The sequence below is a fragment of the Cydia fagiglandana genome, chromosome 23 (assembly GCF_963556715.1).
Source record: "Cydia fagiglandana chromosome 23, ilCydFagi1.1, whole genome shotgun sequence".
Taxonomy (NCBI): Eukaryota; Metazoa; Arthropoda; class Insecta; order Lepidoptera; family Tortricidae; genus Cydia; species Cydia fagiglandana.
The window spans coordinates 9771037-9796937 of NC_085954.1; the positions used below are offsets into that span (position 1 = coordinate 9771037).

At 40.4% G+C, this 25901-nt stretch overlaps 2 protein-coding genes and 1 long non-coding RNA gene across 3 annotated transcripts in view; all 3 read right to left on the bottom strand.

The window, feature by feature from the left end:
• Positions 1-2276: 2276 nt before the first annotated feature.
• Positions 2277-7847, bottom strand: LOC134675972 (uncharacterized). Its single transcript, XR_010099843.1, has 2 exons — positions 7753-7847; positions 2277-2459 (listed from the first exon to the last, which is right to left on the bottom strand). It is a non-coding gene; the product is annotated as an uncharacterized LOC134675972 (long non-coding RNA).
• Positions 7848-7927: 80 nt separating this feature from the next.
• Positions 7928-25901, bottom strand: part of LOC134675766 (WD repeat-containing protein 43) — a 35059-nt gene continuing 17085 nt past the window's right edge. Inside the window, exons 7-13 of the mRNA XM_063534074.1 lie at positions 24307-24483; positions 23393-23517; positions 21932-22060; positions 20641-20763; positions 8735-8873; positions 8367-8525; positions 7928-8110 (exon numbers count right to left, since the gene is read on the bottom strand). Of these exons, the coding sequence (XP_063390144.1) occupies positions 7928-8110; positions 8367-8525; positions 8735-8873; positions 20641-20763; positions 21932-22060; positions 23393-23517; positions 24307-24483 (1035 nt within the window). The remainder of the gene's footprint in view (positions 8111-8366; positions 8526-8734; positions 8874-20640; positions 20764-21931; positions 22061-23392; positions 23518-24306; positions 24484-25901) is intronic.
• On the bottom strand, positions 12993-15289 carry LOC134675903 (uncharacterized). The gene is made up of 4 exons (XM_063534241.1): positions 14594-15289; positions 14330-14516; positions 14143-14211; positions 12993-13695 (listed from the first exon to the last, which is right to left on the bottom strand). The coding sequence occupies exons 1-4, from the start codon at positions 14789-14791 to the stop codon at positions 13466-13468; spliced, it is 684 nt and encodes a 227-aa protein (XP_063390311.1). The 5' UTR covers positions 14792-15289; the 3' UTR covers positions 12993-13465.

Sequence of the window (25901 nt, forward strand, 5' to 3'; positions counted from 1 at the left end):
ATTCAATCTAACGTATTACAATGGCATAATGTTTGACTCTAAACTTACTTTCAACGAGCATATAACATCTCTCGCTAAAGATTGTTATAAAAAACTCGGCTTTATCATCCGTAATTCAAAAAACTTTAATGATCCCAAAGTAGTTCAGCTATTATACATTGCTTTAGTTAGAAGTAAAATTGAATCTGGCTCTTTAATCTGGAACCCGCATGAAAAATCCTACACCTTGCTTTTAGAAAAGGTACAGAAAGCTTTTCTCCGTTTCTTATATAAAAAAACTTACGGGTATTACCCCTTTTTATACCCAACCAAATTTTTGCTGGGTATGCTACGCTTTAACTCCCTCGAGATAAGGCGTAATGTCAATCTAATGTCTGCTACATCTAAAATATTAAGGGGAGAATCAGACTGCCTAGACTTGGTGACGAAAACGACTACCTTTTTTGTTCCCGACAACTACCTACGTTGTCGTAGCCATCACCTCCTAGATAATGGAACCATCACACGACTGCACACCAGTACTCTCCAATTGTCCGTTCCCGGACACTCCTTAATAATTTCTTATCTTTTGCACCTAACTCCGACTTGTTTGCCGACGAAAGTCAAACTTTTTAAAGATTTTTTACGTTTTTGCGAATCAAACATGTAATATCTTAGTAGCTTATTAATCGCTTTATTATTACTTGGGTACTTAATTTTACTACTTGATTTTACAGTGCATTGGTGTTAGCTGTAATGCTGTAAAATTTGATTTCAATAAATATCAAATTAGAAAGGGACAGCATAATTCGTCGTATCATTTTGAACCACTGTCGAATTTCGCTTTTGTAGGAAGTTTCCTTTCTGTACGGTAGTAGTACTATTTATTCTGTACCATAACTAGATATTGGTTTCGTAATTAACACTGCCTATTCCTATTCATACCCAGCCGTTAGTCTAATTCTAATGAAAACGAACGGGACAATTATGTATAGTAGAAATTAGTGCCTATGCCAATCCTTGAGATATTTGCTAAGCAGACTCCCAAGCAAAGAGTATGGACTCCCAAGCTCCCATTAGCCGGGAAGAAAATTGATATAAATGTTACCTTTTTTGCTAATCAAAATTTATCCCTATCAAGTTATCACCAAGAAAGGTGATAATTCCGAAAGAGAAACAAACCAGAGGACTGGCTCGCATTCCAGTTCTCTGGCATTTGTTTTCTAATACGTAATTGCTCTAAACAAGATACATGGAAGATGTATGACTCTAGTTTGACGTCTCTTTCTGTCACACTTGTGACGCTTAACCTTTTGAACGCCACAGACGGCTATTGACGTCAACGCAAAATATTGACAAAGACGGCATTTGACGACGATCGTTTTTTGATGAAAATCTACTGAGAAACACCCCAATTTTTTGTTGGCATTATTTATTCACAAAACTAAATTTCACCCCCGTGGCGTCAGTGGCACGGCAAATGGATGTGCCGTTTGACGTTCAAAAGGTTAACTTCAAACTGGGGTAAATCCATTCGACCCTCAGCAAATATCTACCCTATTACGCTATTAGCTTTTCTTAAAACCAAAATAGCATAATCTGACTGATTGATGTACCCGAGTTTGAAGTTAAGCGACTCACTTTTTTGTCGAAGTATGTACTAAATTGTTTCAGGGCTCATTTCTATAGTCCGTTTTTTTTAGCATTAGAAAGAACTTCGCAGAAGTTCGCTTGTGGTTCTAAATCTGGCACTTTTAGCGGTAACAATTTGAAGTAAATTATATGTATTGACCATGCTACATTAGATAATTTAATAATTATTAACAGTTAACGACCCTGATAAAAACTGCACGGTTCCTTCTGCGGAGTTCTTTCTAATGCTAAAAAAAACGAACTATAGACGATGCGAGAACTCGCATGCGATACATTGCGGCTTTTGATCGGTCGGTTGAATTGGAGGTAACCAACAGTCCGCAATGTAACAAAATTCGCATGCGAGTTCGCGCGCCGTCTAAATCAGCCCTTATGGTCCCACATTGGCAATGTTATATAACATTGTGTGTGTGTGACAAGGACAAGTTAAAACACTTATCAATACTATCATGTTGTCCCTGTCAGTGATGTTATATAACAGCCAGTGTTCGACCAGGGTGGTTTAGAGAGTTAAGGGTGGTGGTGGTATTACACCTGTCCAATGTGTATTGCGTCTCACATTTTGCTTAACGAGAGAGTGAGACGCTATGACATTTAGACAGATGGGATACCACCTTTAACTGAAGGTAAATAAAAGACATATAACAATTAACATAACATATATTGTCACTCCCCCCCGCTGTCGCTCTCGTCACTGTTCTGGGCCTTTTGCCGACGCCTCGGGCGCTCCTCGTCGCTGTCATCATCATCATCGTCGAAGTCCTGTTCGTCGAACGAAGCGTCGCTAGCCGACTGCCGCTCCACTTCCATCTCCTCGTCAGAGGTGTCTAAGGAATAAGTTACCATTTAAAATAGGGAAAATAAAATAATTTAATTCGTCATTCATTATTCGGTTAGGGCAGCCATTCTCAAAGTGTGTTCTGCGGAACCCTAGGGTTCCGCAAAGCCGCTGTTGGGGTTCCGCGAAAATACTTGTAAATAATAAGAAAAAAACCAGCACATTTCGCTCTCCAAAAGGGTTCCGTCACCAAAAAAGTTTGAGAACCGCTGGGTTAGGGAGAACTGACAAAGTTAAAAGATATACATTTTTTGTCTCTTCTGTTCCTGAAAATTAAGAGCGCTCTTACAAGAAAAGTCGAAATAATGCAAAATTGATGATACTAGTCGACGAAATTCAGGACTTTGTGCTCATTATTAGAAACAATGAGTACTTGTTCCAGTAAAAGCGTCTTCTTATCTTTTTAAATATCGTTGTAAATATTAGAAAAAGGACTTATTAAATTAGTAATGAATTTTTTTCTGATGGTCGTTTCCGAAAAACCGCGTGAAGCACTGAACGGCAAGCTCTTATTTGGAAATGTTGAGAAGTTTACTCTGCTAAACCTGGCTATTTTGTATTACTAATACCCTGTACTTTAGGCATATCAAACGATATTTTTCCTACATACCTTTGAGAAAGAGAAAATCAAAGTAAAACGAACTCAATTTTCTCTCCGAAACAAGTGTCAATTTCTACGAAAATCTACTTAATATCGAAGTCATTTTCATACTCAAGCAATCTGCAACGTTTGCTTATACTGTTGGTATACATTAGTGTTTATGAAATTCTACTATAATTTTTTGGCAATTTTTTGAAAACTACTCTATATTACCGATGACGCGCGCTCGCCAGCTCAGTGCCGCGGCAGAGCTTGTACAGGCAGGACGTGTGTCGGTCGGCTCCGCACATTTTCAACGGCGACGACGAGGTTTTTTATCATTGTGTGCGGCGGGCGCCGTGTAAAACGCTATACTGTGTGCGTGTAAACCGCAACGAGAGACTTTGATCCTAGCACTGTTTTTATAGTATTATAATTTATAATGGTACAGTTTAATAAACTACCGGACAGGATTAAAAATATTTGAAACGACCTGACATTCTATATGTATTTATTTGACTCAAGATAGTACTCAGGGTCTGATGATGGAGCCGGAAGGTAGTCACCGGTACCAATCAACCATGCAACTAAACCACTTCGTGTTTAGGCTCGTTTTATTCGTCTCAACAAGATCTTTGACACAAGATAGTACTCAGGGTCTGATGATGGAGCCGGAATGTGGTCACCGGTACTAATCAACCATGCAACTAAACCATTTCGTGTTTGGGCTCGTTTAATTCGTCTCAACAAGATCTTTGACACAAGATAGTACTCAGGGTCTGATGATGGAGCCGGAAGGTGGTCACCGGTACCAATCAACCATGCAAGTAAACCACTTCGTGTTTGGGCTCGTTTGATTCATCTCAACAAGATCTTTGACACAAGATAGTACTCAGGGTCTGATGATGGAGCCGGAAGGTAGTCACCGGTACCAATCAACCATGCAACTAAACCACTTCGTGTTTAGGCTCGTTTTATTCGTCTCAACAAGATCTTTGACACAAGATAGTACTCAGGGTCTGATGATGGAGCCGGAATGTGGTCACCGGTACTAATCAACCATGCAACTAAACCATTTCGTGTTTGGGCTCGTTTAATTCGTCTCAACAAGATCTTTGACACAAGATAGTACTCAGGGTCTGATGATGGAGCCGGAAGGTGGTCACCGGTACCAATCAACCATGCAAGTAAACCACTTCGTGTTTGGGCTCGTTTGATTCATCTCAACAAGATCTTTGACACAAGATAGTACTCAGGGTCTGATGATGGAGCCGGAAGGTGGTCACCGGTACCAATCAACCATGAAACTAAACCACTTCGTGTTTAGGCTCGTTTTATTCGTCTCAACAAGATCTTTGACACAAGATAGTACTCAGGGTCTGATGATGGAGCCGGAAGGTGGTCACCGGTACCAATCAACCGTGCAACGAAACCACTTCGTGTTTAGGCTCGTTTTATTCGTCTCAACAAGATCTTTGACACAAGATAGTACTCAGGGTCTGATGATGGAGCCGGAAGGTGGTCACCGGTACCAATCAACCATGCAACTAAACCACTTCGTGTTTGGGCTCGTTTGATTAGTCTCAACAAGATCTTTGACACTGAAGATACACAAGGTTTGATTATGGAGCTGAAAGGTGGCCACGGGTACCAGTCTATCATGTAACTGAACCACTTCGTGTTTAGGCACGTTTTATTCATCTCAACAAGATCTTTGACACAAGATAGTACTCAGGATCTGATGATGAGTTCGAAGGTGGCGACGGGTACCTGTCTATCATGCAGTGTTGGCATCAATCTGAACTAAATCAATTCGGATTGATCAATCGAACTGACGCGTCAATCCGAATTGATCAATCCGAATTGATCAATTCGAATTGATTTAATTCTGATTGACGCGTCGATCCGATTGAATCAATTGGAATTAACGCATCAATCCTCAATTTGGATTAAATCAATTCTCAATCTAGATTAACCTAGGGTCCCTTTCCCTTCCCTAAGATTAGTTTTCAAAGGTGTCCTTTTTAGGGACTTACTGGACTTAAAGTCGATATCTGAGGTTCCCAGAGGTTCGAAAACATGTTCCTGATGTCAGTATTGACTGATGTCCCTTTTAGGGACATTTTTCGAAATTGGCCAATTACGTTCATATTCGTAATCGATGTCGACCATAGGTCCCGAAAAATGTTTCTGACGTCAGTATTGAAGGATGTCCCTTCCATTTCGGGACATTTTTTTAAATTGATCGTTGGCACTTTAAAACGATATCTGAGATTTCCAAAGGTTCCGTAACATGTTTATTTTCTGGACATTTATGGGACATTTCTTCCAATTAACCGATTGCGTTCAAAATCGATATCTGAGGTGCCCAAAGGTTTCGAAACATGTTTCTGACGTTTCACAAAAATGGCCTAAATAAAAAGGACATTAGGTAGGTACATACAAAGTAATCGTCAATACGAATTGACGATTGAGGATTGACCGATCAATTCGAATTAACGATTAGTAATCGTCAATCTTCAATCAGTAGATTTAGAATTAGTTTCGTCAATCGTCAATTCGAATTGATCGGTCAATTCTCAATCGTCAATTCGAATTGATTTTTTGCCAACACTGCTATCATGTAACTGAACCACTTCATGTTTGGGCTCGTTTGATTCGTCTCAACAAGACCTTGGACACAAGTTAGTACTCAGGGTCTGATGATGGAGCTGGACTGTGGCCACGGGTACCAGTCTACCATGTAACTGAACCACTTCGTGTTTGGGCTCGTTTGATTCGTCGCAACAAGATCTTTGACACAAGATACTACTCAGGGTCTGATGATGGAGCTCGAAGGTGGCGACGGGTACCAGTCTATCACATAACTGAACCACTTCGTGTTTGGGCTTCGTGTTTGGTTTATCACCTAGTGTCAAAGATCTTGTTGAGACGAATCAAACGAGCCTAAACACGAAGTGGTTTAGTTGCATGGTTGATTGGTACCGGTGACCACCTTCCAGCTCCATCATCAGACTCTGAGTATCACCTAGTGTCAAAGATCTTGTTGAGACTAATCAAACGAGCCTAAACATGAAGTGGTTTACTTGCATGGTTGATTGGTACCGGTGACCACCTTCCGGCTCCATCATCAGACTCTGAGTATCACCTAGTGTCAAAGATCTTGTTGAGACTAGTCAAACGAGCCTAAATATGAAGTGGTTTAGTTGCATGGTTGATTGGTACCGGTAACCAACTTCCAGCTCCATCATCAGACTCTGAGTATCACCTATATATAGTTCGTTTTTTTAGCATTAGAAAGAACTCTACAGAAGCAAGCGTGCAGTTTTTATCAGGCTCTTTAATTGTTAATAATGATTGAATTATCTAATGAAGCATGGTCAATACATATAATTTACTTCAAATTATTACCGCTAATAGTGCCGGATTTGGAACCACAAGCTTACTTCTGCGAAGTTCTTTCTAATGCTAAAAAAAACGGACTATAGTGTCAAAGATCTTGTTGAGATGAATAAAACGAGCCTAAACACGATGTGGTTTAGTTGTATGGTTGATTGGTAATGGTGACCACCTTCCAGCTCCATCATCAGACCATGAGTACTGTCTTGTGTCAAAGATCTTGTTGAGACGAATCAAACGAGCCCAAACACGAAATTGTTTAGTTACATGAGAGACTGGTACCCGTGGCCACCTTCCAGCTCCATCATCAGACCCTGTGTATCTTCAGTGTCAAAGATCTTGTTGAGACGAATCAAACGAGCCCAAACACGAAGTGGTTTAGTTACATGATAGACTGGTACCCGTGGCCACCTTCCAGCTCCATCATCATACCCTGTGTATCTTCAGTTTCTTGTAACTTGTTTCTTGTAAATAATTGAGTACCTATAATTTCTTTCGAGTAATATACGTTCATAAGTACGAGTATGGGGCTATTCATAAATTACGTCGTTTCAAATGGGAGGAGGGGGGGGGGGGGCTGGACATCGGATGATGGTAGCATGACGTAGGAGGAAACAGAGTCATCCGAAGCATGATTTTTGGATGATTTGAGGGATGGGGGGGGTCAAAAATAGATGACGTAATTTATGAACAGCCCCTATGTACTGCATTTAGTATTTTCGTACTTACCAAATAACAGTTTTAGGACTTTATAAGTTAAGTACAGTTAGTGTTGTTATGGTTGATTTCAATATGCTTCACGAAGGATCAAGAATGTTTAATCCATCATTGTAGTGCGAGTGTGGTAGAAGGGATCGGAATACTGAGCTCGCACGGCCTGCCGCAGCGCGTAAAATACCTAAACTCGCTCAACCCCGAAATGTAATAGCACTCTTAATACAAAAACCTAAAATCACAGTGTAAAAAATAACAGTGGACCGACGCCTTTGATGTTTGCGTAAATGCCGGCATCGCACAAGAACACAGTAGTGTTGACACAGAATTTTACACAACTGCCCAAGACTTAAACTTGACTTACCTACTATAAGACACACAGTACCGAGCTACTAACAATAGCGATGTATGCAGTTCGGGTGCGCGCGACCCACCCCTCGCACCCCGCACGATTGCCCTGCGCCGACGGCTACGTCGAATGACTGTATTGTTTTATAGACTGGGCTAAAATTGAGCGCGATGCGCAACACAATATAACCGAGTTCGGATGTGCGGTATCCTACAATAGATGGCGCTAGTAACCACATACCATTGTAGTCTATGACTGGTTCCTCGGCGGGTGCTGTTTGTTTCTCTGCCCGTTGTGCCAGCGTGAGCTGAAGCCTTCCTGACACGTTTAGTAGCACGTAACCATGTTGATACACGCATACGTGGGTGGGTGTACGCTATCCCACAATAGAGGGCGCTAGTAACATTGACAATGGTCACATACCGTTGTAGTCTATGACTGGTTCCTCGGCGGGTGCTGTTTGTTTCTCTGCCCGTTGTGCCAGCGTGAGCTGAAGCCTTCCCGACACGTTGAGGAGCTGGCAGAAGTGCGCGTAACCATGGCAACGGAGTGACAAGTTGATACACCCATTGGTCTTGCTGGGTGGGTGTACGCTATCCTACAATAGATGGCGCTAGTAACCACATACCATTGTAGTCTATGACTGGTTCCTCGGCAGGTGCTGTTTGTTTCTCTGCCCGTTGTGCCAGCGTGAGCTGAAGCCTGCCCGACACGTTGAGGAGCACGTAACCATGGCAACGGAATGACACGTTGATACACCCATACTATTGGTCTTGTTACGTGGGTGTACGCTATCCCACAATAGAGGGCGCTAGTAACATTGACAATGTTCACATACCATTGTAGTCTATCACTGGTTCCTCGGCAGGTGCTGTTTGTTTCTCTGCCCGTTGTGCCAGCGTGAGCTGAAGCCTGCCCGACACGTTGAGGAGCTGGCACAGGTGCGCGTAACCATGGCAACGGAGTGACAAGTTGATACACCCATTGGTCTTGCTGGGTGGGTGTACGCTATCCTACAATAGATGGCGCTAGTAACCACATACCATTGTAGTCTATCACTGGTTCCTCGGCAGGTGCTGTTTGTTTCTCTGCCCGTTGTGCCAGCGTGAGCTGAAGCCTGCCCGACACGTTGAGGAGCTGGCACAGGTGCGCGTAACCATGGCAACGGAGTGACAAGTTGATACACCCATTGGTCTTGCTGGGTGGGTGTACGCTATCCTACAATAGATGGCGCTAGTAACCACATACCATTGTAGTCTATCACTGGTTCCTCGGCAGGTGCGGTTTGTTTCTCTGCCCGTTGTGCCAGCGTGAGCTGAAGCCTTCCCGACACGTTGAGGAGCTGGCACAGGTGCGCGCGTCTGGACAAACATGCGGACATGGTTTATATGTACAATATAAATTAATTGATATGTATTGACGCTGTACCTGCATGCTTCAGTAATAAACCAGTCATTGGTCCGAACGGTTGTTTTACTAAATACCTCACTGGCGACGACGCGAGAGTACCCACGCATTTAAAAAATAAATATGGCGAATTCTTATCTCGGTTCTTTGCCTAATTTCGACTACAAATCCGGAGAATGGTCTATTTTTAAAGGCAAATTAACTCAGTTTTTCAAAGTAAATGTTAATAGTATTACAGCCGATAACAAATGTGCAGTGTTAATAACGCATCTTTCGGACGATTCGTATCGCTTGGCACGTAATCTCGTGTACCCTCGTGATTTAGAAGCGCATACGTATGACGAACTTATTGCTGTTTTAGATAAACATTTTAAAATTAAAAAGTGTTCGTTTGCTAATAAGGCGAAGTTCTACAGTGCGACGAAGAAACCAGACGAGTCTTTAGGAGACTGGGCGGCGCGGCTACGCGGGTTGGCAAGTCATTGCGACCTGGGGGCCGATTTTTGAATCTCGACCATTCGATTTCGTCACTCGAAAATCAGTGGAAAATGATGAAATGCTATTTTTGAAATTCTATTGATAGAATTTGAGAATCGAGTGGTATTGACCACTCGTATTAAATTCTATCAGTAGAAAGTAGGAATCCACAATTTTAGTCACATTTGTATTATATGACGCCAATAAAAACATATATCTCAAAGGAATTAATTTATTAAATTTTTTGTGTTTATTAGATTAGCTAGTTTTTGATTGAAAATAAATATTTATATTAAGTCCTTATTTTTTTGAAAAATTACTCTAGTGGCGGTAAAAGTGATAAAAACAACAGTGACTGTCAGTGTCAGTGTCAAATTAATTGAATAATATTACAATTTACGGTTACGGGTCAACTACATTATAATATATCCAACCAATCTAAGATGGCCAGTTTAGAGGAATATCTATTATTCAACTTATTAAACAGTGAAGAAGATAGTGAAGATGAGAACAATTTACCCGCGCCATTAGCGAGGCGGCCTCAGGTGCCGGCTCAAGCAGTCATTGCAGCTTTCCAGCAAACTGAACAAAAGTTCAAGAAAAGCTACAGGCTTACAAAGGGGCTGTGTAGAGACCTTATAGAGAAATTGAAACCCTACATAAAGGATGCCGAAAGGACATCTGATTTAAATGTCGAAATAAAGGTTTGTTAGTCATGAATTGATTCCTAGGGCCACTTTCACCATTCCACTAATCCGGGGTTAACCAGTTAAACCATTAACCCAGTGTCTAATTGTACTGGTAACCAAGGTAACTCCAGGTTTAACCGGTAAACCCCGGTTTAGTGGGATGGTGCAATTGGCCCCTAGTAAGGGTGCAATGTGCTATTCTGATTTCTGTAATAAACCGTTATAATTGTACCCTTTCTTCTTTTTGCAGGTACTAATTGCGCTGAATTTTTTAGCCACAGGGTCATACCAAACACCCGTGGGCCAACACTTGTCCAGAAAAGTATCACAATCAGCTGTGTCAAATTCCATATCAGAAGTGGTTGCAGCACTCAATCATAGGGATATATTTGGACAGTTCGTCAAGTTCCCAGCCAATTTAGCAGAGTTGAACCAAATAACCCAGCAGTAAGAATTAATATTTTTTTGTTTAAAAAAGTTGTATTTAACCGTGAGTAGTATGTTATTAACATCTAAGGACCTAGTAATTTGAACTGTATTGCAATCAGGCTCTTGCATATAATCTCAGCTTGCATATAAGTCGGCAGTTAGCCAACTAACCTTCCAGCACCCAGAGGGAGGTATCCTCATAATGTTTTCTATTACCCGAAAGCAACTGGTAAATATCAGATGATATACATATTGTACACTGAGTGTAAAATATGCCCGGATTTGGCCCCACCACCTCTGGATTGAAATTTGCACACCTTTGCCTACCACTCCGCTACCACCACTTTTATATGTACAAAAATAATACATGTAAATGAAGGTACCTACACATAGATAACTACTCAGACTTTTCTAATATGTGCCTGAAAATTTTGCACTAAAGTTGAGCCAGTTAAGTTCCGTAATTTATAATAAGTATTTTGTATTTGTTTACAGATTTTTCAATCTCTATGGGCTGCCAGGCGTCATAGGATGCATCGACTGTACCCATGTGGCTATTGTTCCCCCCAACAGTGACGAATTTGACGAGAGGTCATATGTAAACAGAAAAGGAGTGCACACTATTAATACACAACTGGTATGCACAATCTACAATGTCAGAAGAACCCCATTACCTCGTTAGTAAAATAATATATTGATAATTACAACTGCCTTTTCAGATTTGTGATGCTAACATGCGTGTTACAAATGTAAATGCATTGTTTCCGGGGAGTACCCACGACTCATACATCTGGAACCAAAGTGCTGTGCTGCCACTGGTGGAAGGGTTGCACAACAATGGGCACACTAGTTACTACCTCATAGGTGAATATTTTACTTACATTTTATTCTTTATTATGTTGTCTTGGTTGTACTCACCTTTTGAGAGTGTAATTAATTTATACTCCGAAATATTTACAGGTGACAGTGGATATGCACTAAGGCCCTGGCTTCATGTACCTGTGACGGAGCCTGCCGAGGGAACCCCGGCATACCGTTACAACGAAACATTTAAAGTTGCTCGAGCAACTATCGAGCGCTGTAACGGACTGCTGAAAGGCAGGTTCCGTTGCTTGAAAAAAGAACGAGGACTACATTACGATCCAGAGAAGGCCACAAAAATTATAAACGCCTGTGTTGTACTGCACAACATCTGTGTCATGAATAATGTGGCACTAGATGAAGACGAAGAGGAAGAAGATTATAGAGACCTTGGGATGGAATTGCTTCCTCCCCCTCCTCCCAATCATCCAAGAGGAAGGCTAAACCAAGACCTTTTGCGTGGTCAGGCCATGCAGAATTATATAATTAATAATTACTTTGAATAAAAAAACTCAATCTCTTGTAAGTTTTTATTCAAACCTATAAGATGAATCAACAATGGTTTGGTTCCTTTTATTCAGTAGCCTTAGCATTAGTGCGCTGCGACAAGAGATAGACTATCTCTTTCTTATTAATACAGTTAGAATGGACGTGTAGTTTATCTACCTCGCGGTGCACTCGTGCTAAGTTTACTGTAACAAAATAATCAACAATTTTGGTCCTATTGATCCTATACCACGAATGACTAGGCGGGAACAAAGTTTAGTATGTCTAAATTAGTAAGAAAACATGGTGCTATCGCACCTTGTTTTGTTGATGCCGAGTTGACGCATACTTAGACAATAATATGCATACTAATAACCTCTGAACGATTCAATCAACAGTATTAGGTATAAATTATTTTCTTAAAAAAAACACTTAGATACATATTTAATCACACAAACGAATTAAGTCTTTGGGCTTGATTAAATTATCAGTCTAAAAATAACAAATAGGTACTAGTTTTAATAAAATATACTTTAAACCATATTAGTCAACAACTAAATTTACATGAACAATGTGCTTACATAACTAAATTTACATGAGTAATACGTTTGTTCCTTGATAATGAACCAACATATTGAAACAAAACCAAAAAATCAACTTAGAGGGTAGCCGAGAAGAGTGTATTACCATATAGTTCGTTTTTTTTAGCATTAGAAATTAGGTAAACAATCTTGATGTGTCTTTTAATTGAAAACCACATTTTAAAAATAAGTTACGGCAAATATGTAACAATTATGAATCTAATACGATCATTTATATTCTTCTGCTTTCATAAGTAATAGTTTTTGAATTTTAAAAAGCGTTTTTCAATTAAAAGACATGTCATGATCGCTTACCTTCTTGCAAGTTCTTTCTAATGCTAAAAAAACGAACTATAGAGAAAAAAATACATAGATTGCTCATACATCAGTTTTAGTACCAAAAAGACTATTAGCCTCGAGTAGCGGAACTATCAGTACTGCTTCTTGACAATAGATGTAGCACCGACCGGAAAGTCTTATGCTGTTGAGATAAGACTTTCCGGTCGGTGCTACATCTATTGTCAAGTAACAGTACTGATAGTTCCGCTACTCGATGCGAGATGTAGACACTGAAATTAATAGTCTAACTGATGTATGGAGCGAGCACTCTTGTCTTATTATATTTCTCTATGGTATTACACATGTACACTACATGTCTATGTAGTATGTCATACTATGTATTACATTTTCTACTTAACAAACTCTTCTAGCACTATCTTCTCAGCTACCCTCTACTGTACAACTTCCACCACCTGAGATAAGTGGTAGACCGAAAATTCCTATCTTAAATAAAAACGATTTTTGTTTACACTTCTAACAAACAAATCAACTAAAGTATTTAACTTTTAACAAATAAAATAAATCTTTCTCTGAAAAAGTCTTTGGACTCATTTAAAATTATCAGTCATAGGATAGCCTTAGTACTTAGCCTTATATGGCCTTACTTATGTTTTAATAATACTATGATCCATATTATTCAACAAACAGGGTCAGGACGGCAGGTAGGTACTTGGGTATTAACCACTAGAGCAGATTGCTTCGCTCTCTTCCTCTTACAGATAAAGCAATCTGCTCCAGTGCAGCAGTTTGGTTTCTCATATTGTCAAGGAACTCCCTGTAAAAATTAATCTCAGCTTCAACTGCCTGTTTTTTTAAATCCAATTTTTGTTGCATCAAAGTTCTTAGGTTTATTTTTTTTTGTTTGACCTTTTCTTTCGGTTTGGGCAGTGCAGCATCAGCATCATCATCTGAAACTAAAAACGATTTATTTTACAACCTTTAGTTATAAATAAATAATAACAAATATTAGGGAATACCTCTCTTACTTGTATCAACCTAATGACAAACTAAGCAAATTTTGTTATTGTACAAGGTGAATTGTATTCAGTTACCAAAGATTGGAAAAAATCCAATGAATAACATATTCCTATTCATTCCTACATCTTAATGACCCAACTGAACTAAAGGAACTAAAAGACTGAACTAGTTCATTTAAATAAATAAATATTATAGGACACTCTTACACAAATCAACCTTCACACACAATCAAGCTCAATAAGGCTTGTGTTGTGGGTACTAGACGACGATATAATATCGATAATATATAGATACCGACCGTCCGGACCGATTGACCGAGAGTAGTCACTGAGCCGCAAGCCTAAACTGAACGATAATAAATCTTTTCTCTTTCTGTCACTTACCAATTTGTACCACCGTAGTCACCTCTTCCTCTGACTCTGCCTCCATATGACTTATCATATGTGCATCAACTAAAAAAAAACAATGAAAACTTAAACACCAATTCCACAATAACAATAATGAACATGATGTAAATCTGTATTTCCATTTCTATAAACCGAAAAGTATTTTCATTCTGTTACTACTTACAGTCGAAGGTGACTTCTGACTCTTGTGAGTCTCGGTGGCCCGAAATAGTTCTTGGGTCGATAAGGGAAGCAATGTTCGTTTCCACCTCTGTTAGAGCTTGCAGAGGCCGGCCTCCTCCCGTTCTGTGTAGGTCCTTGTTAATGGCACCTTTTTTAGATTTGGTTTTGCTCAACAGATCTTGCCATGACTGAAAAAAAACAGTGATTAAGCTTAAAAGTATTAACACATTGCTGTGCTACATCATCATATAGAATTTATAATTACCTTCCTCCATTGCTGCCAGGTCTTAGTAGCACCTGGCATGGCGTTTAATATAGTTGTTATCTCCTCCCATTCTTTTTGTGCTTTTTTGTGTGTGAAGCTGGAGGTAAACTTGCCTGATCTCAGCTCTGTTCTCGAAGCCATGATATCGGCTAGGCCTTTTTTTTGGGTACTCGACATGTTATGTTTATTTTCAGACATTTCTGAACACTTTGCGGGCGCAAATACAAACGAATTCTAAACAAACAAAGTAAACTAATATGAAATTCCAAATACTGCCGAGAGGGGCGACTGGCCGCCACAATATTTACCATAACCAACCATAGACTCATTAACGAAGGAAACTAAACGTTTCATTCCATAGTAGCATAAAATAAAAATAAGTTTTTTTTTGTACTGTCAAGCGTAAAATACCCCAAAATGTTTATTTATTACAAATATTACACCAAACACCAATTTCAATAAGGGTATACCCCTTAATTTTAGTTTTTAAGTAAATTTAAAATAACCGGTAATTATCGACTTTCTGCGTACAATGAAATGCAAAATATCGATAGTCAATCACTACACAGTCGAATGGTGACTTTCAAAAATAAGTTTTATTAGGATCATGCGAAAAAAATCGTGACAAATTTTCGTGTACGATTATTTTCGACCACACGCTTTTAAATTCGAACGTTCGAAATTCAAAAATCGGCCCCCTGGGCACCGCCCTGGAGACGGTGCTGACGGACCGTTTCGTCCTCGGTCTGGGTTCTGGCCCCGAGCGCGATAAGTTGTTTGAACAAGACGCGGCGACCCTTACGTTCGCCAAGGCGCTGGAGGTCGCAGAGCAAGCGGCTAGTGCTAGGCAAGCCCAGGCGGTGGTAGGCGAGAACGGCAATATCGGCAACGTGCCGATAAAGGAGGAGCCGGTTTTCCGTGCGGCGAGCGCGGCGAGCCGTGGGCGCGGCGGCGCCCGTGGTCGCGCCAGCCGCGGTGGCGGAGCTGGTGCCGGTCGTGTTACGGATATCGCATCGGGTTCCAAATGGCATGAACGTGATGACGTCAGTAGGTGTAATATTTGCGGTATGAAGAACCACAGTGCGGAAACGTGTCGTTATAAAGGTTATAAGTGCGGCAAGTGCGGTGTTAAGGGACACCTAAAGAAAGTATGCAAACAAAGATTTCACAATATCCAAGCACAGGAAGGAGAATCGGAAACTTCTTGCGAGGACTGTGAGGAGTGTGCGCTATACAATTTAAGGTATGAACATTACGATCCCATTATTTTAACTGTATTAATCAACGGTGACAAATTTTATATGGAACTAGACTCGGGTTCAGGTATAAGTGTGATTTCCGATAAATGTTATAAACAATATTTTTCTCATATTCAGTTACATGAGTGTAACATTAAATTATGTGTTTATAACGGGCATAAAATGACGCCAATGGGTGTATTGTTAGTAAATGCTGAGTACAATTCAATTAAAGACGTCCTTAAGATATATGTGATACCTAAAGGAGGTCCACCCTTAATTGGTCGTGATTTTATGACTAAATTCGGCATTAAAGTTACTACTGAGGAATATTATAATAATAATAGTATAGCCACTGACCATTACGCCGGGGAGATTCAACAATTATTACATTCTTATGCCGATTTGTTCAGCGAGGGATTGGGAAAATTTAATAAATTTAAAATCTCACTGCGCCTTAAAGAAAATGTTGTACCAGTTTTTTTTAAACCCCGACCAGTTCCCTTTGCCCTTAAGCACAGAGTTGATGAGGAACTCGAACGCCTTGTTGGTTTAGGTATATTAGTACCGGTGAACTTTTCAAAGTACGCGACTCCAATTGTTCCGGTTTTGAAGGAGAACGGGAAAATTAAAATTGCAGGCGATTATTCGGTAACGCTAAACAAACACTTGGTTATTGACAAATATCCTATGCCGCGTATAGAAGAAGTGTTCGCGAAATTAGGAGGCGGCGAACGTTATACAAAGCTGGATTTGAGCAATGCGTATAATCAATTCGTATTGAGTGACGAGTCCCGGGAGCTCACTACCATCAGCACCACGCGAGGGTTGTTCCAATACACCAGGCTCGTATATGGTCTGGCCAATGCGCCGGCTATATTTCAGAGAACAATGGAGACCCTGCTGGTAGGAATAGACGGAGTGAGCATCTGGCTAGATGACGTGTGTATCACAGGCCCGGATAAGGCGACTCATTTGGAAAGGTTGCGTGAAGTTATGTTTCGAATTAAAGACGCCGGTTTAAAATTACAAAAAGATAAGTGCGAGTTTTTTAAATCGAGCGTCACATATTTAGGTTACGTCATTGACAAAAACGGCCTTCGAACATGTCCAAAAAAGATTGAGGCAATAGTTAATGCCCCTCGCCCAAATAATGTTCTGGATGTTAAGCGGTTTTTAGGGTTTATTAATTATTATCGGAAGTTTATACCGCGCGCCTCGAGTGTACTTAATCCGTTGCACGAGTTACTTAAGGTCGATGCTATGTGGAGATGGGGCCCCGAGCAAGAGGGGGCATTCATCGCCATTAAACGTGAAATGGCTTCAGGCCGGGTTCTAACTCATTTTGATCCGGAAGCGCGACTGGTTTTGAGTGTTGACGCGGGACCCGCCGGTCTGGGTGCCGTAATATCGCTTGGGCCGGAAGGTCACGAGCGACCCCTGGCTTTCGCCTCCCGGGCACTTACGCCCAGCGAGAAAAACTACAGCCAAGTGCACAAGGAAGCCGCAGCCATAGTGTACGGCGTGAAACATTTCCACCAGTACCTTTACGGGCGAAGTGAACCATTTGTACTCAAAACTGACCATCGACCCCTACTTGCCATATTTGGCAAGAAAAATGGCATATCCGTTATGGCTGCCTCCCGTTTGCAACGGTACGCTATTTACTTATCAGCCTACAACTACGTCATTAGTTACATTACTAGTGAAAAAAAATGTTGTGGCTGACTATTTCTCTAGGGCACCGCCGAAAGTAGTAAATCCGTCTGAGTTAAACATTGACGAAGGTAGTTCGTATTTAAACTTTTTAGACGAGCAAACCTTGCCAATATCATTTGAAGATATTAGGGCGGCAACGGCCTTAGACAAGACAATGAAAATCGTTATGAAGTACATTAAAAACGGGTGGCCGCGTAAAATTAAATGTAAGAATATTCAACCATATTTTAGATGTAAAACTGATTTAGAAGTCGAAAAGGGTTGTATTTTACGCGGTCATCGAATAGTTGTCCCTCCGGCTCATAGAGCACGCGTGTTAGAGGAATTGCATAGGGGACACTTAGGAATCGTAAAAACTAAGAGTATTGCGCGCGGTAAACTTTGGTGGCCAGGTTTGGACTCCGATATAGAACGCATTGTGCAAAATTGCACCGTATGCAGTAAAGTGCGGACCGCCCCACCCCGCTCGCCCCTCCCGTGGCCTAGCGCGCGCGCATGCTGGGAACGTCTTCACATTGACTACGTGCAGGTTGGGCAAAGGATGTACTTGGTCGTGGTAGATGCATTCAGCAAATGGTTGGAGTGTTTACACATGAGTAAAGATGTTTCGTCAAAATCCCTAATTGTAAAATTAAAATATCTATTTTCTACATTCGGCTTACCCAAAACTATAGTATCAGATAATGATCCAAAAATAAATAGTGAATTATTTAGACATTTTTGTGCAGTTAATGGAATAAAATATTTAAACTCACCAATTTACCATCCCTGCAGTAATGGTCAGGCCGAAATATGTGCTAAGATTTCAAAAAAAATGATAAAATGTATTCAAAATTGCGATGATAAAATGTCAACGGAGGCTATTAATGAGCGATTGTTAAGTTTTCTATTTGAATATCGCAACAGTGTCCATTGTAGCACTAACGAAACACCTGCAAAACTCATGTTCGGTAGGGATTTACGTAGTAAACTCGATTTAATGTTACCTAGCAAAGAAACCGATAGTAATAAAGAGCACGTTGGTTTGGCAGGTGCGCGTAAGTTTGATGTGGGCCAAGTTGTTTTAGTTCGATGTTTTGTTGCTCAAAAGCCTGTATGGCGAGTGGGAACAATAATAAATAAAGTTGGAAATAGGATGTTTACTATAGACGTTAGAGGTATCGGTAAATGTATACGTCACGTCGATCAGCTGTTGCGATATTCAGGTGGGTCGCTTGCTGATAAGATTGATAATGCTGCGCAAGCAAACGACTCGCCGCCGCCGCCCGCGCCCGCGCCTTCCCCGCGCCCTTTGACCTTCTCGCCCGCTCCGGCTCAGGCGCCGACGGCACAGGCGTTGCAACCCTCACCCCCGCGCTCAACTATGTCATTGTCGAGGCCGGACGCAATTGAAAATATTGATCAAGAGATTAACGAATCACTAGATATTGCATCCGACAACGACTTTTATGAGTGTGATGATAATAATGTGGAGGGAGAGGAAACGGATCGACCGGTGCCAGAATTAGAAACTCTAAGCTCCGGACCCGCGAGCCCCGCGTCCGCCTCGGCTCCCGCGAGCCCTGCAGCGCCCGCGTCCCCCGCGGCCCCCGCGGCCCCCGCGGACTCGCAAGTGCTGCGCCCGCGAGCGCAGCAGCAGCAGCTGGCTCAGAACGAGCAGACTGACAACCAGTCGGATCCGGTTCCGCGCCGATGTAATTTAAGGCCTAGAACTAAAAGGGTTAATTATAAATAATGATAAGTATAGTTAATATTTAATGTATTTCTTGAAGGTACATACACCTAAAATATTGTCTGTTTTGTTGTCAGGTTCCCAGAATAATGTGGGAGGAGTGATATGTATTGACGCTGTACCTGCATGCTTCAGTAATAAACCAGTCATTGGTCCGAACGGTTGTTTTACTAAATACCTCATTAATTAATAATGGCAAAGAGAACAGATAGTATAGAGGGCTATTGCCAAAGTAAATCTTGTAGTCACGGTACATTTACTGCCATCTATCGACACACGGTTAAACTTAAAATAAAATTGAAAATGTATAAATTAATCAAAATATGTTTACGGATAAAAAATGATTTTTAATTTTTATTGTTCCATACTGACCCATGTTCTTTCACTGGTATGTGTTAAAATTGTTAAATATCAAACGGTGTCGTCAACGCCATCTAGCCCAGAATAGGTCAAAGGTGTGTGCGCCATCTATTCGAGAATTACTTTTTCTTGATTTCCGAGGCACGTTTTTTTCTTAGACTTTATTTATCTTATACGGAGTTATATATATCTCTGATAATGGAAAAATGTACTGTCTCGGGCGAGGCCCGAACTCGCGACCATGGATCACTAGCCCATGCTCTGCCAACTGAAATCGTTAGCTCAAGAGTGTAACGTTTAGAGCAATTATTTCATGCAACCGACGATGCCAAAAATGCGGGGGTGCGCGGGACGAGGTGAGCGAAGTCCCGTGCCGTGATTGGTCCGTTCAAAGACACGGACGTCACACAAAGACACTTTCGACTCGAACATGGAGTAAAATTACCGTATGCGTGGCAGAGGGGGTAGCGCGATTATGCTAAGTCTGGAGGAGGATGTTTTGTCTGTGGTTGAGTGTCTCGGCAGCAGAAAAGAGAAAATAGGGACTACCTACGTTTATTTATTTAATTTAAACTTTATTACATATCAAAAAAGTTATGTTAGTATGGAGAAGCGAACATCCCTTTACAGTACATATATGGTGCGTAAAATACACTGGTGCGTAAAATAGCACTTTTCGTGCATATGTCAAAAGTTTAAAAGGCCATATGTACTGTAAAACGTTGTACGATATACGTGCGAATAGGTAATTTGCAACTCGTGTCGATTTAAAAGACTCCCTTCGGTTGTGTTTTAAGTTATCGCCACTCGTTTCGAATTTCCTCTTTTCCGCACTTGTATCGTAAATAACTATTTCCTCAACCTCCTAAGACCCAGAGTCATTTTTGCAGTTTTGAATTTGGAACCTTCTTTTTAAAAATTCGATTTTAATTTGTTCTTTTTAAAGGAACTCAGGACTTAGGAAGCTTAAACACAAATGAACCACACTGATCTTATACCTGTTGGTGAATGTAGCGAGTAGACTGCCCAGCCGCTCGGCGTTCTGTGAGTTCATGGTGGCTAGCAGCAGGGCGGCGTGCGAGCGGAGGATGGCGGACACCCATACACATACTGTGGCACAGCTGTGAACAATAATAGTTATTAGAAGTTGTCAATGATGGGACTACTAGCGCCATCTATTGTTAAAAAGCGGAAATCTTTAGATTATAGTTTTTGATTGTTACAGAGATACCTATACAGTTTTAAATCGTGCTTTGGATTTGACAGGTTATAATACTATATACACCGTGTTTTTTTTGTTTTCCGTTAATTTCGAGGGTGCATTCCTGAGCTTAAAACAAGTAACTTTCTCAAAGACACCGATATTCTAATTAACTCCATTTCGGAGATAATCAATAATTTATTTTTTTCATATAAGGCCTCTACAAGCGTGTACACTTGTTTTAGGGCCGGTTTACATATTGATTAGTGTTTAGAATGAGTTCATACATTTGCTACTAAACTTAAATACAATCTCGGTCGATCGATGTTCGAAATGACATTGATAAGTCAGAGATTTCAGTTGTTTGGTTGAGTTAAATGTAATGCCCGTGTTACAACAAACGCTACATGTTACATTTAATTACTTTTAAAACTAAAAATTTTTCAAAAAATAAACAAAAAAAAAATTTTTTTTTGAAAATTAACTAAGCTAATTACTTCTCTTAAACGTACTTAACCATACCCCGAAGTTAACGGAATTCAATAAAAACACGGTGTATATATAGATAGTGTGATGATAAAGCAAAATATTTATTTGAACAAACATTTTCTAAATTACATAAATTACTAAAAGACATAAATAGGAATATAAAACTAAAACTAACTACAATTAAAATAACTACTTACACAAATTGACTAACAAGGAAGGGTACCCAACTGGTCAGCTCCGATTTGATTTATTTTTAAATATGTTATAGAGTAGTCTAAAATAACGGACACGTATTTTCACAGGAAAGTGTCAGACGTGACGTTGAAAACACAACTTAAGCTGCGCTTTAAACTACAAATTAATAAAATATAAAAGCCCACTTCGATTCAGCTTCAGCCAGGCGTGGCTCACTCCGTGATTTCGTCGCTTTGCTACAGGTAGCTAAAAGTACATCCGTTCGGCCCCAATTTTGGGGTTCGCCGTAAGCCGCGGGTGGCGCTGTCGCCACCTAGCGGCCATATCTGTGCTGATCGTGACAGACGCGTTTTGTTAGAGAGTGAGTCTTCTGTACCTAGTACTATTATTTATTCTGTGCTTACGTGGCGGTCCGTTTAGTGGCGAGCGCGGCGAGGTGGTCGAGCAGGGGGGGCACGCACTCGGGCGGGAGCTGCGCCGCCGTGCGCGCCGCCGCCGCGCGGCTCGACTCGTGCACCACCATCTCCAGGATACTGCACAACAACAACATTACACAACACCACAGAGAAAAAAACCAGGCAAGTGCGACTCGGACTCGCGCACGAAGGGTTCCGTACCATAATGCAAAAAAGGCAAAAAAAAGGTCACCCATCCAAGTACTGACCCCGCCCAACGTTGCTTAACTTCGGTCAAAAATCACGTTTGTTGTATGGGAGCCCCACTTAAATCTTTATTTTATTCTGTTTTTAGTATTTGTTGTTATAGCGGCAACAGAAATACATCATCTGTGAAAATTTCAACTGTCTAACTATCACGGTTCGTGAGATACAGCCTGGTGACAGACGGACGGACGGACAGCAGAGTCTTAGTAATAGGGTCCCGTTTTACCCTTTGGGTACGGAACCCTAAAAAGTACATAGTGTGCTTACTCCATACATCAGTTTTGGTACCAAACCGATTAATATTTTCGTAGTCGATATCTAGCATCGAGTAGCGGAATTATCAGTACTGCAGCACTACAGGTCACTTTGATTTTCATGTCACCATAATACACGGTGTAACATGAGGAAACCGAATAATTTTAACAGCGTATTCCTCATCATATTTAGAGACAAAAATGTCCTATACACTTTTTTGAAAACGCCTAATATTAATTAAAAAACAAACAAGTTTTTATTGTTACATACTGTAAAAGACCTTTTTGATGGTGATGTTGCTGCTATGTGACATGGCCTAAATATCCTTATTTATAGATGTCAAAAAGTGACAAGAAACACTTTGCAAAAAATAGGTTTTACGAAAAAAAAAATTAAAAATCAATTTTAAGTGACAAGTTTACCAATAACATTTATTTTTTTATGTACAAATACATTCAAAACATCGAAAAAACCAAACAAAAAATATTTTTTTGGCGAAATTGACCTAAACTCATATTACATTTTTTCCTTCTTTTGACCTCAGAAATGCGTGGTTAAAATTATTCGGTTTTTACTCATGTTACACCGTGTATATTCTAGGTTTATAGGTTTCACTTTATAAAAAATAAACAAACAATTATTTTTGTATCGCAAATTTTTAAAAACAAAAGTTAAACCTATAAACCTACTTTTTCATTGTGTCAATAACATACTAAAATATCATAGAGAATGGAAAATAATAAGAAGTGAAAAAACGTTTTCTCTTTTTGTATGATCGCCTGCCCTTTCTTACGATCCTTAACCTTTAGATCGCAACTCAAACCCAACCCGAAGATGTCAACTGACGCTCTCGGCTACAGCGCAATATCAACCTTCGTGCATTGTGACAAGGTTCACGATACGCGCGGCGTTCAAAAGTGAAATAAAAACTTATAGAAATGTGCATACTTAGAGTCGTTAGACTGCAGCCCCTGTATGAGTAGCCTGGTGAGGTTCTGGTTGACGGCGGTCTTGTCTCTGGCCGCCGTGTCCAGGGTCAGGTTGGCGAGCCGTCGCTCCATCGGCACCTCCACCTGAACACAAAATATTATTCATTGTACTTTTGGTAGATAATTAAAAAATTAAAACATATTTTTATATACTCGTATTAAAACAGTCCTTCGTTATCACTGACTTAACTCTGAGAGGTAATATGTAGAGATGCCCCGAATTGTGAATTTGGCCGAATACCAAATATTCGGCAAAGTGGCCCAATACCGAATAGTTGCCGAATATTCGTGGCATCCCTAGTAATATGTAGGGGGTCCCTATTGTTTTCCATGAACTTAAAATTATAATGTATTGTTTGTCCACATTTTCGTTAGTCATAATTTGTTTTTTTCAGAAACGCGTAACTTTTCAGGATTGCCATAAAACAAACCTAACCTAATCTAGTATCTATAGTACGAAAATCCTGAAAAGTTAACTGTTAGAATTATGACTAATGATAATCTGACAATAATTATGTCAAACAAAGAGTTTATGTAGGTCATACTGAACAACTTTTAAATAATCTGCTGTTCTATAGAAAAATTGACTCTGAGTCACCGAAATGTATGAGACGGCAGAATTATTTGCGCGATTTCGGGGTTGACCCCACAGAATAAATAAATCAGAAGGTTCACTCTCTAACAAAACGCGTCTATTACGAATTTACGGCAGATGTGACCGCTAGGTGGCGCAAGCGCGAGCAGGCGTCCGTTCCGTAGCATATGAGCCGTGTGAGCCGTATGTACTTGTAGCGACGCGACGAAATAGTGGAGTGAGCCACGCCTGGTTGTAGCTAGAAATTAATGAATTTTATTTTAATTTATTTTTTTTACCTTGGCGCCTGGGGCGACTCGCTTCCTAGTAACCCCTCCCATCGGTTCGAGGTATTGTGCATCTTTGCTGCTGGTTGCAGCTACTTTGTTTATCTCGTTCGGAGTGCTGCCTTTGATCTTCTTCGGTTTGGTGTCACCTCGGATCAGGACTTGGGTCTTCGATGAGAGGTCTGGCGTCTGAAACAATGGGAATTGTATATAAAGTTAAAAAAAAGATACTCAAGGATACTTAGGCCCACTTGCACCATTCCAATAACCTGGAGTTAATCGGTTAAACTGTTAACCAAGTGTCAAATTGTACTGGTAACCATGGTAACTCCATGGTTTAACCAGTTAACCCTGGGTTAGTTTTATGGTGCAAGTGGGCCTTAGATACCTAAACTATTACGAGTAGATGTGGCAAAAGGGCACTTATTGTCGCTTGTCAATAAGGCGATATTTTCACAAAGCTTCAATTTGAAATCAACCTTATTGACAACCGACGATTGAAAACCTTTCAATTGAAAACTGTCACAGTTTGTCGACTCTTTATTATGATCAAATGGTCTCAGGTTTAAAGGACTTACCTTTAGACAAAGAGAATAGATAGCATAGAGGGGTCCTGTCAAAGTAAATTTTGTAGTCACAGCAAATTTACTGCCATCTATCGACACACGACTAAAACTCAAAATGAAAACGTATTTTTTTATTTTTATCTCATTTTGACCCATCTTTATTCACTGATATCTACGTGTTAAAATTGTTAAATATGAATCGGTGTCGTCACGCCATCTAGCCGAGCATAGGCCAAAGGTGTGTGCGCCATCTATCCGAGAATGACATTTTCTTGATTTCCGAGGCACGTTTTTTCCTTAGACTTTATTCATCTTATACGAAGTTACATATGTCTTTGCTTTAGACCAGCGGTCGGCAACCTTTTTTTGCGTAGTTAACGATTTGTTGTTTTGTTAATATTTATGACTTTATCAGACATTGTTGTTTCTCAATAGTACATAGCCAGAGAGGCTCGCAGGCCGCAAGTGACAGTTTCACGAGCTGCATGCGGCCCGCGGGCCGCAGCTTGCCGACCGCCGCTTTAGACAATAAAATAGGCTAGTTGCCTAATAGCCACAAAATATCAAAACGGTGTCTTACTATCTATTTAGTACTTTTTGCCGATTTTCAGGGTTTCGTACCTCAAAAGGAAAAAAACGGAACCCTTATAGGATCACTCGTGCGTCTGTCTGTCCGTCTGTCACAGCCTATTTTTTCGGAAACTATTGGACTAATTAAGTTGAAATTTGGTACACGTATGTAAATTAGTGACCCAAAGATGGACAAGTTTTTTTTATAATTGTAAAATACATAGGTTCGAAGTTATTTAAGAAAATAGCCAAAAAATTAACAATACCCCCCATTATCTCCGAAACTACTGCGTCTGTAATTTTGAAAAAAATACACAAAATAATCCTTTACCTACAGATGACAGGAAACCTATTAGAAATGTGCAGTCAAGCGTGAGTGGGACTTATGTACGGAACCCTAGAAACGCGAGTCCGACTCGCACTTGGCCGGTTTTGAATAATTTCATGTACTTAAATATTTTTTTTTCTGAA

What these genes read in the sequence shown, in the direction of transcription:
- LOC134675903 (XM_063534241.1), bottom strand. Translation starts at nt 14,791, where the DNA reads ATGTCTGAAAATAAACATAACATGTCGAGTACCCAAAAAAAAGGCCTA. An exon ending in CCTGGCAGCAATGGAGGAAG is followed by an intron (nt 14,517 to 14,593) that starts GTAATTATAAAT and finishes GTTTTTTTTCAG; the next exon opens with TCATGGCAAGATCTGTTGAG. An exon ending in GTCAGAAGTCACCTTCGACT is followed by an intron (nt 14,212 to 14,329) that starts GTAAGTAGTAAC and finishes GTTTTTTTTTAG; the next exon opens with TTGATGCACATATGATAAGT.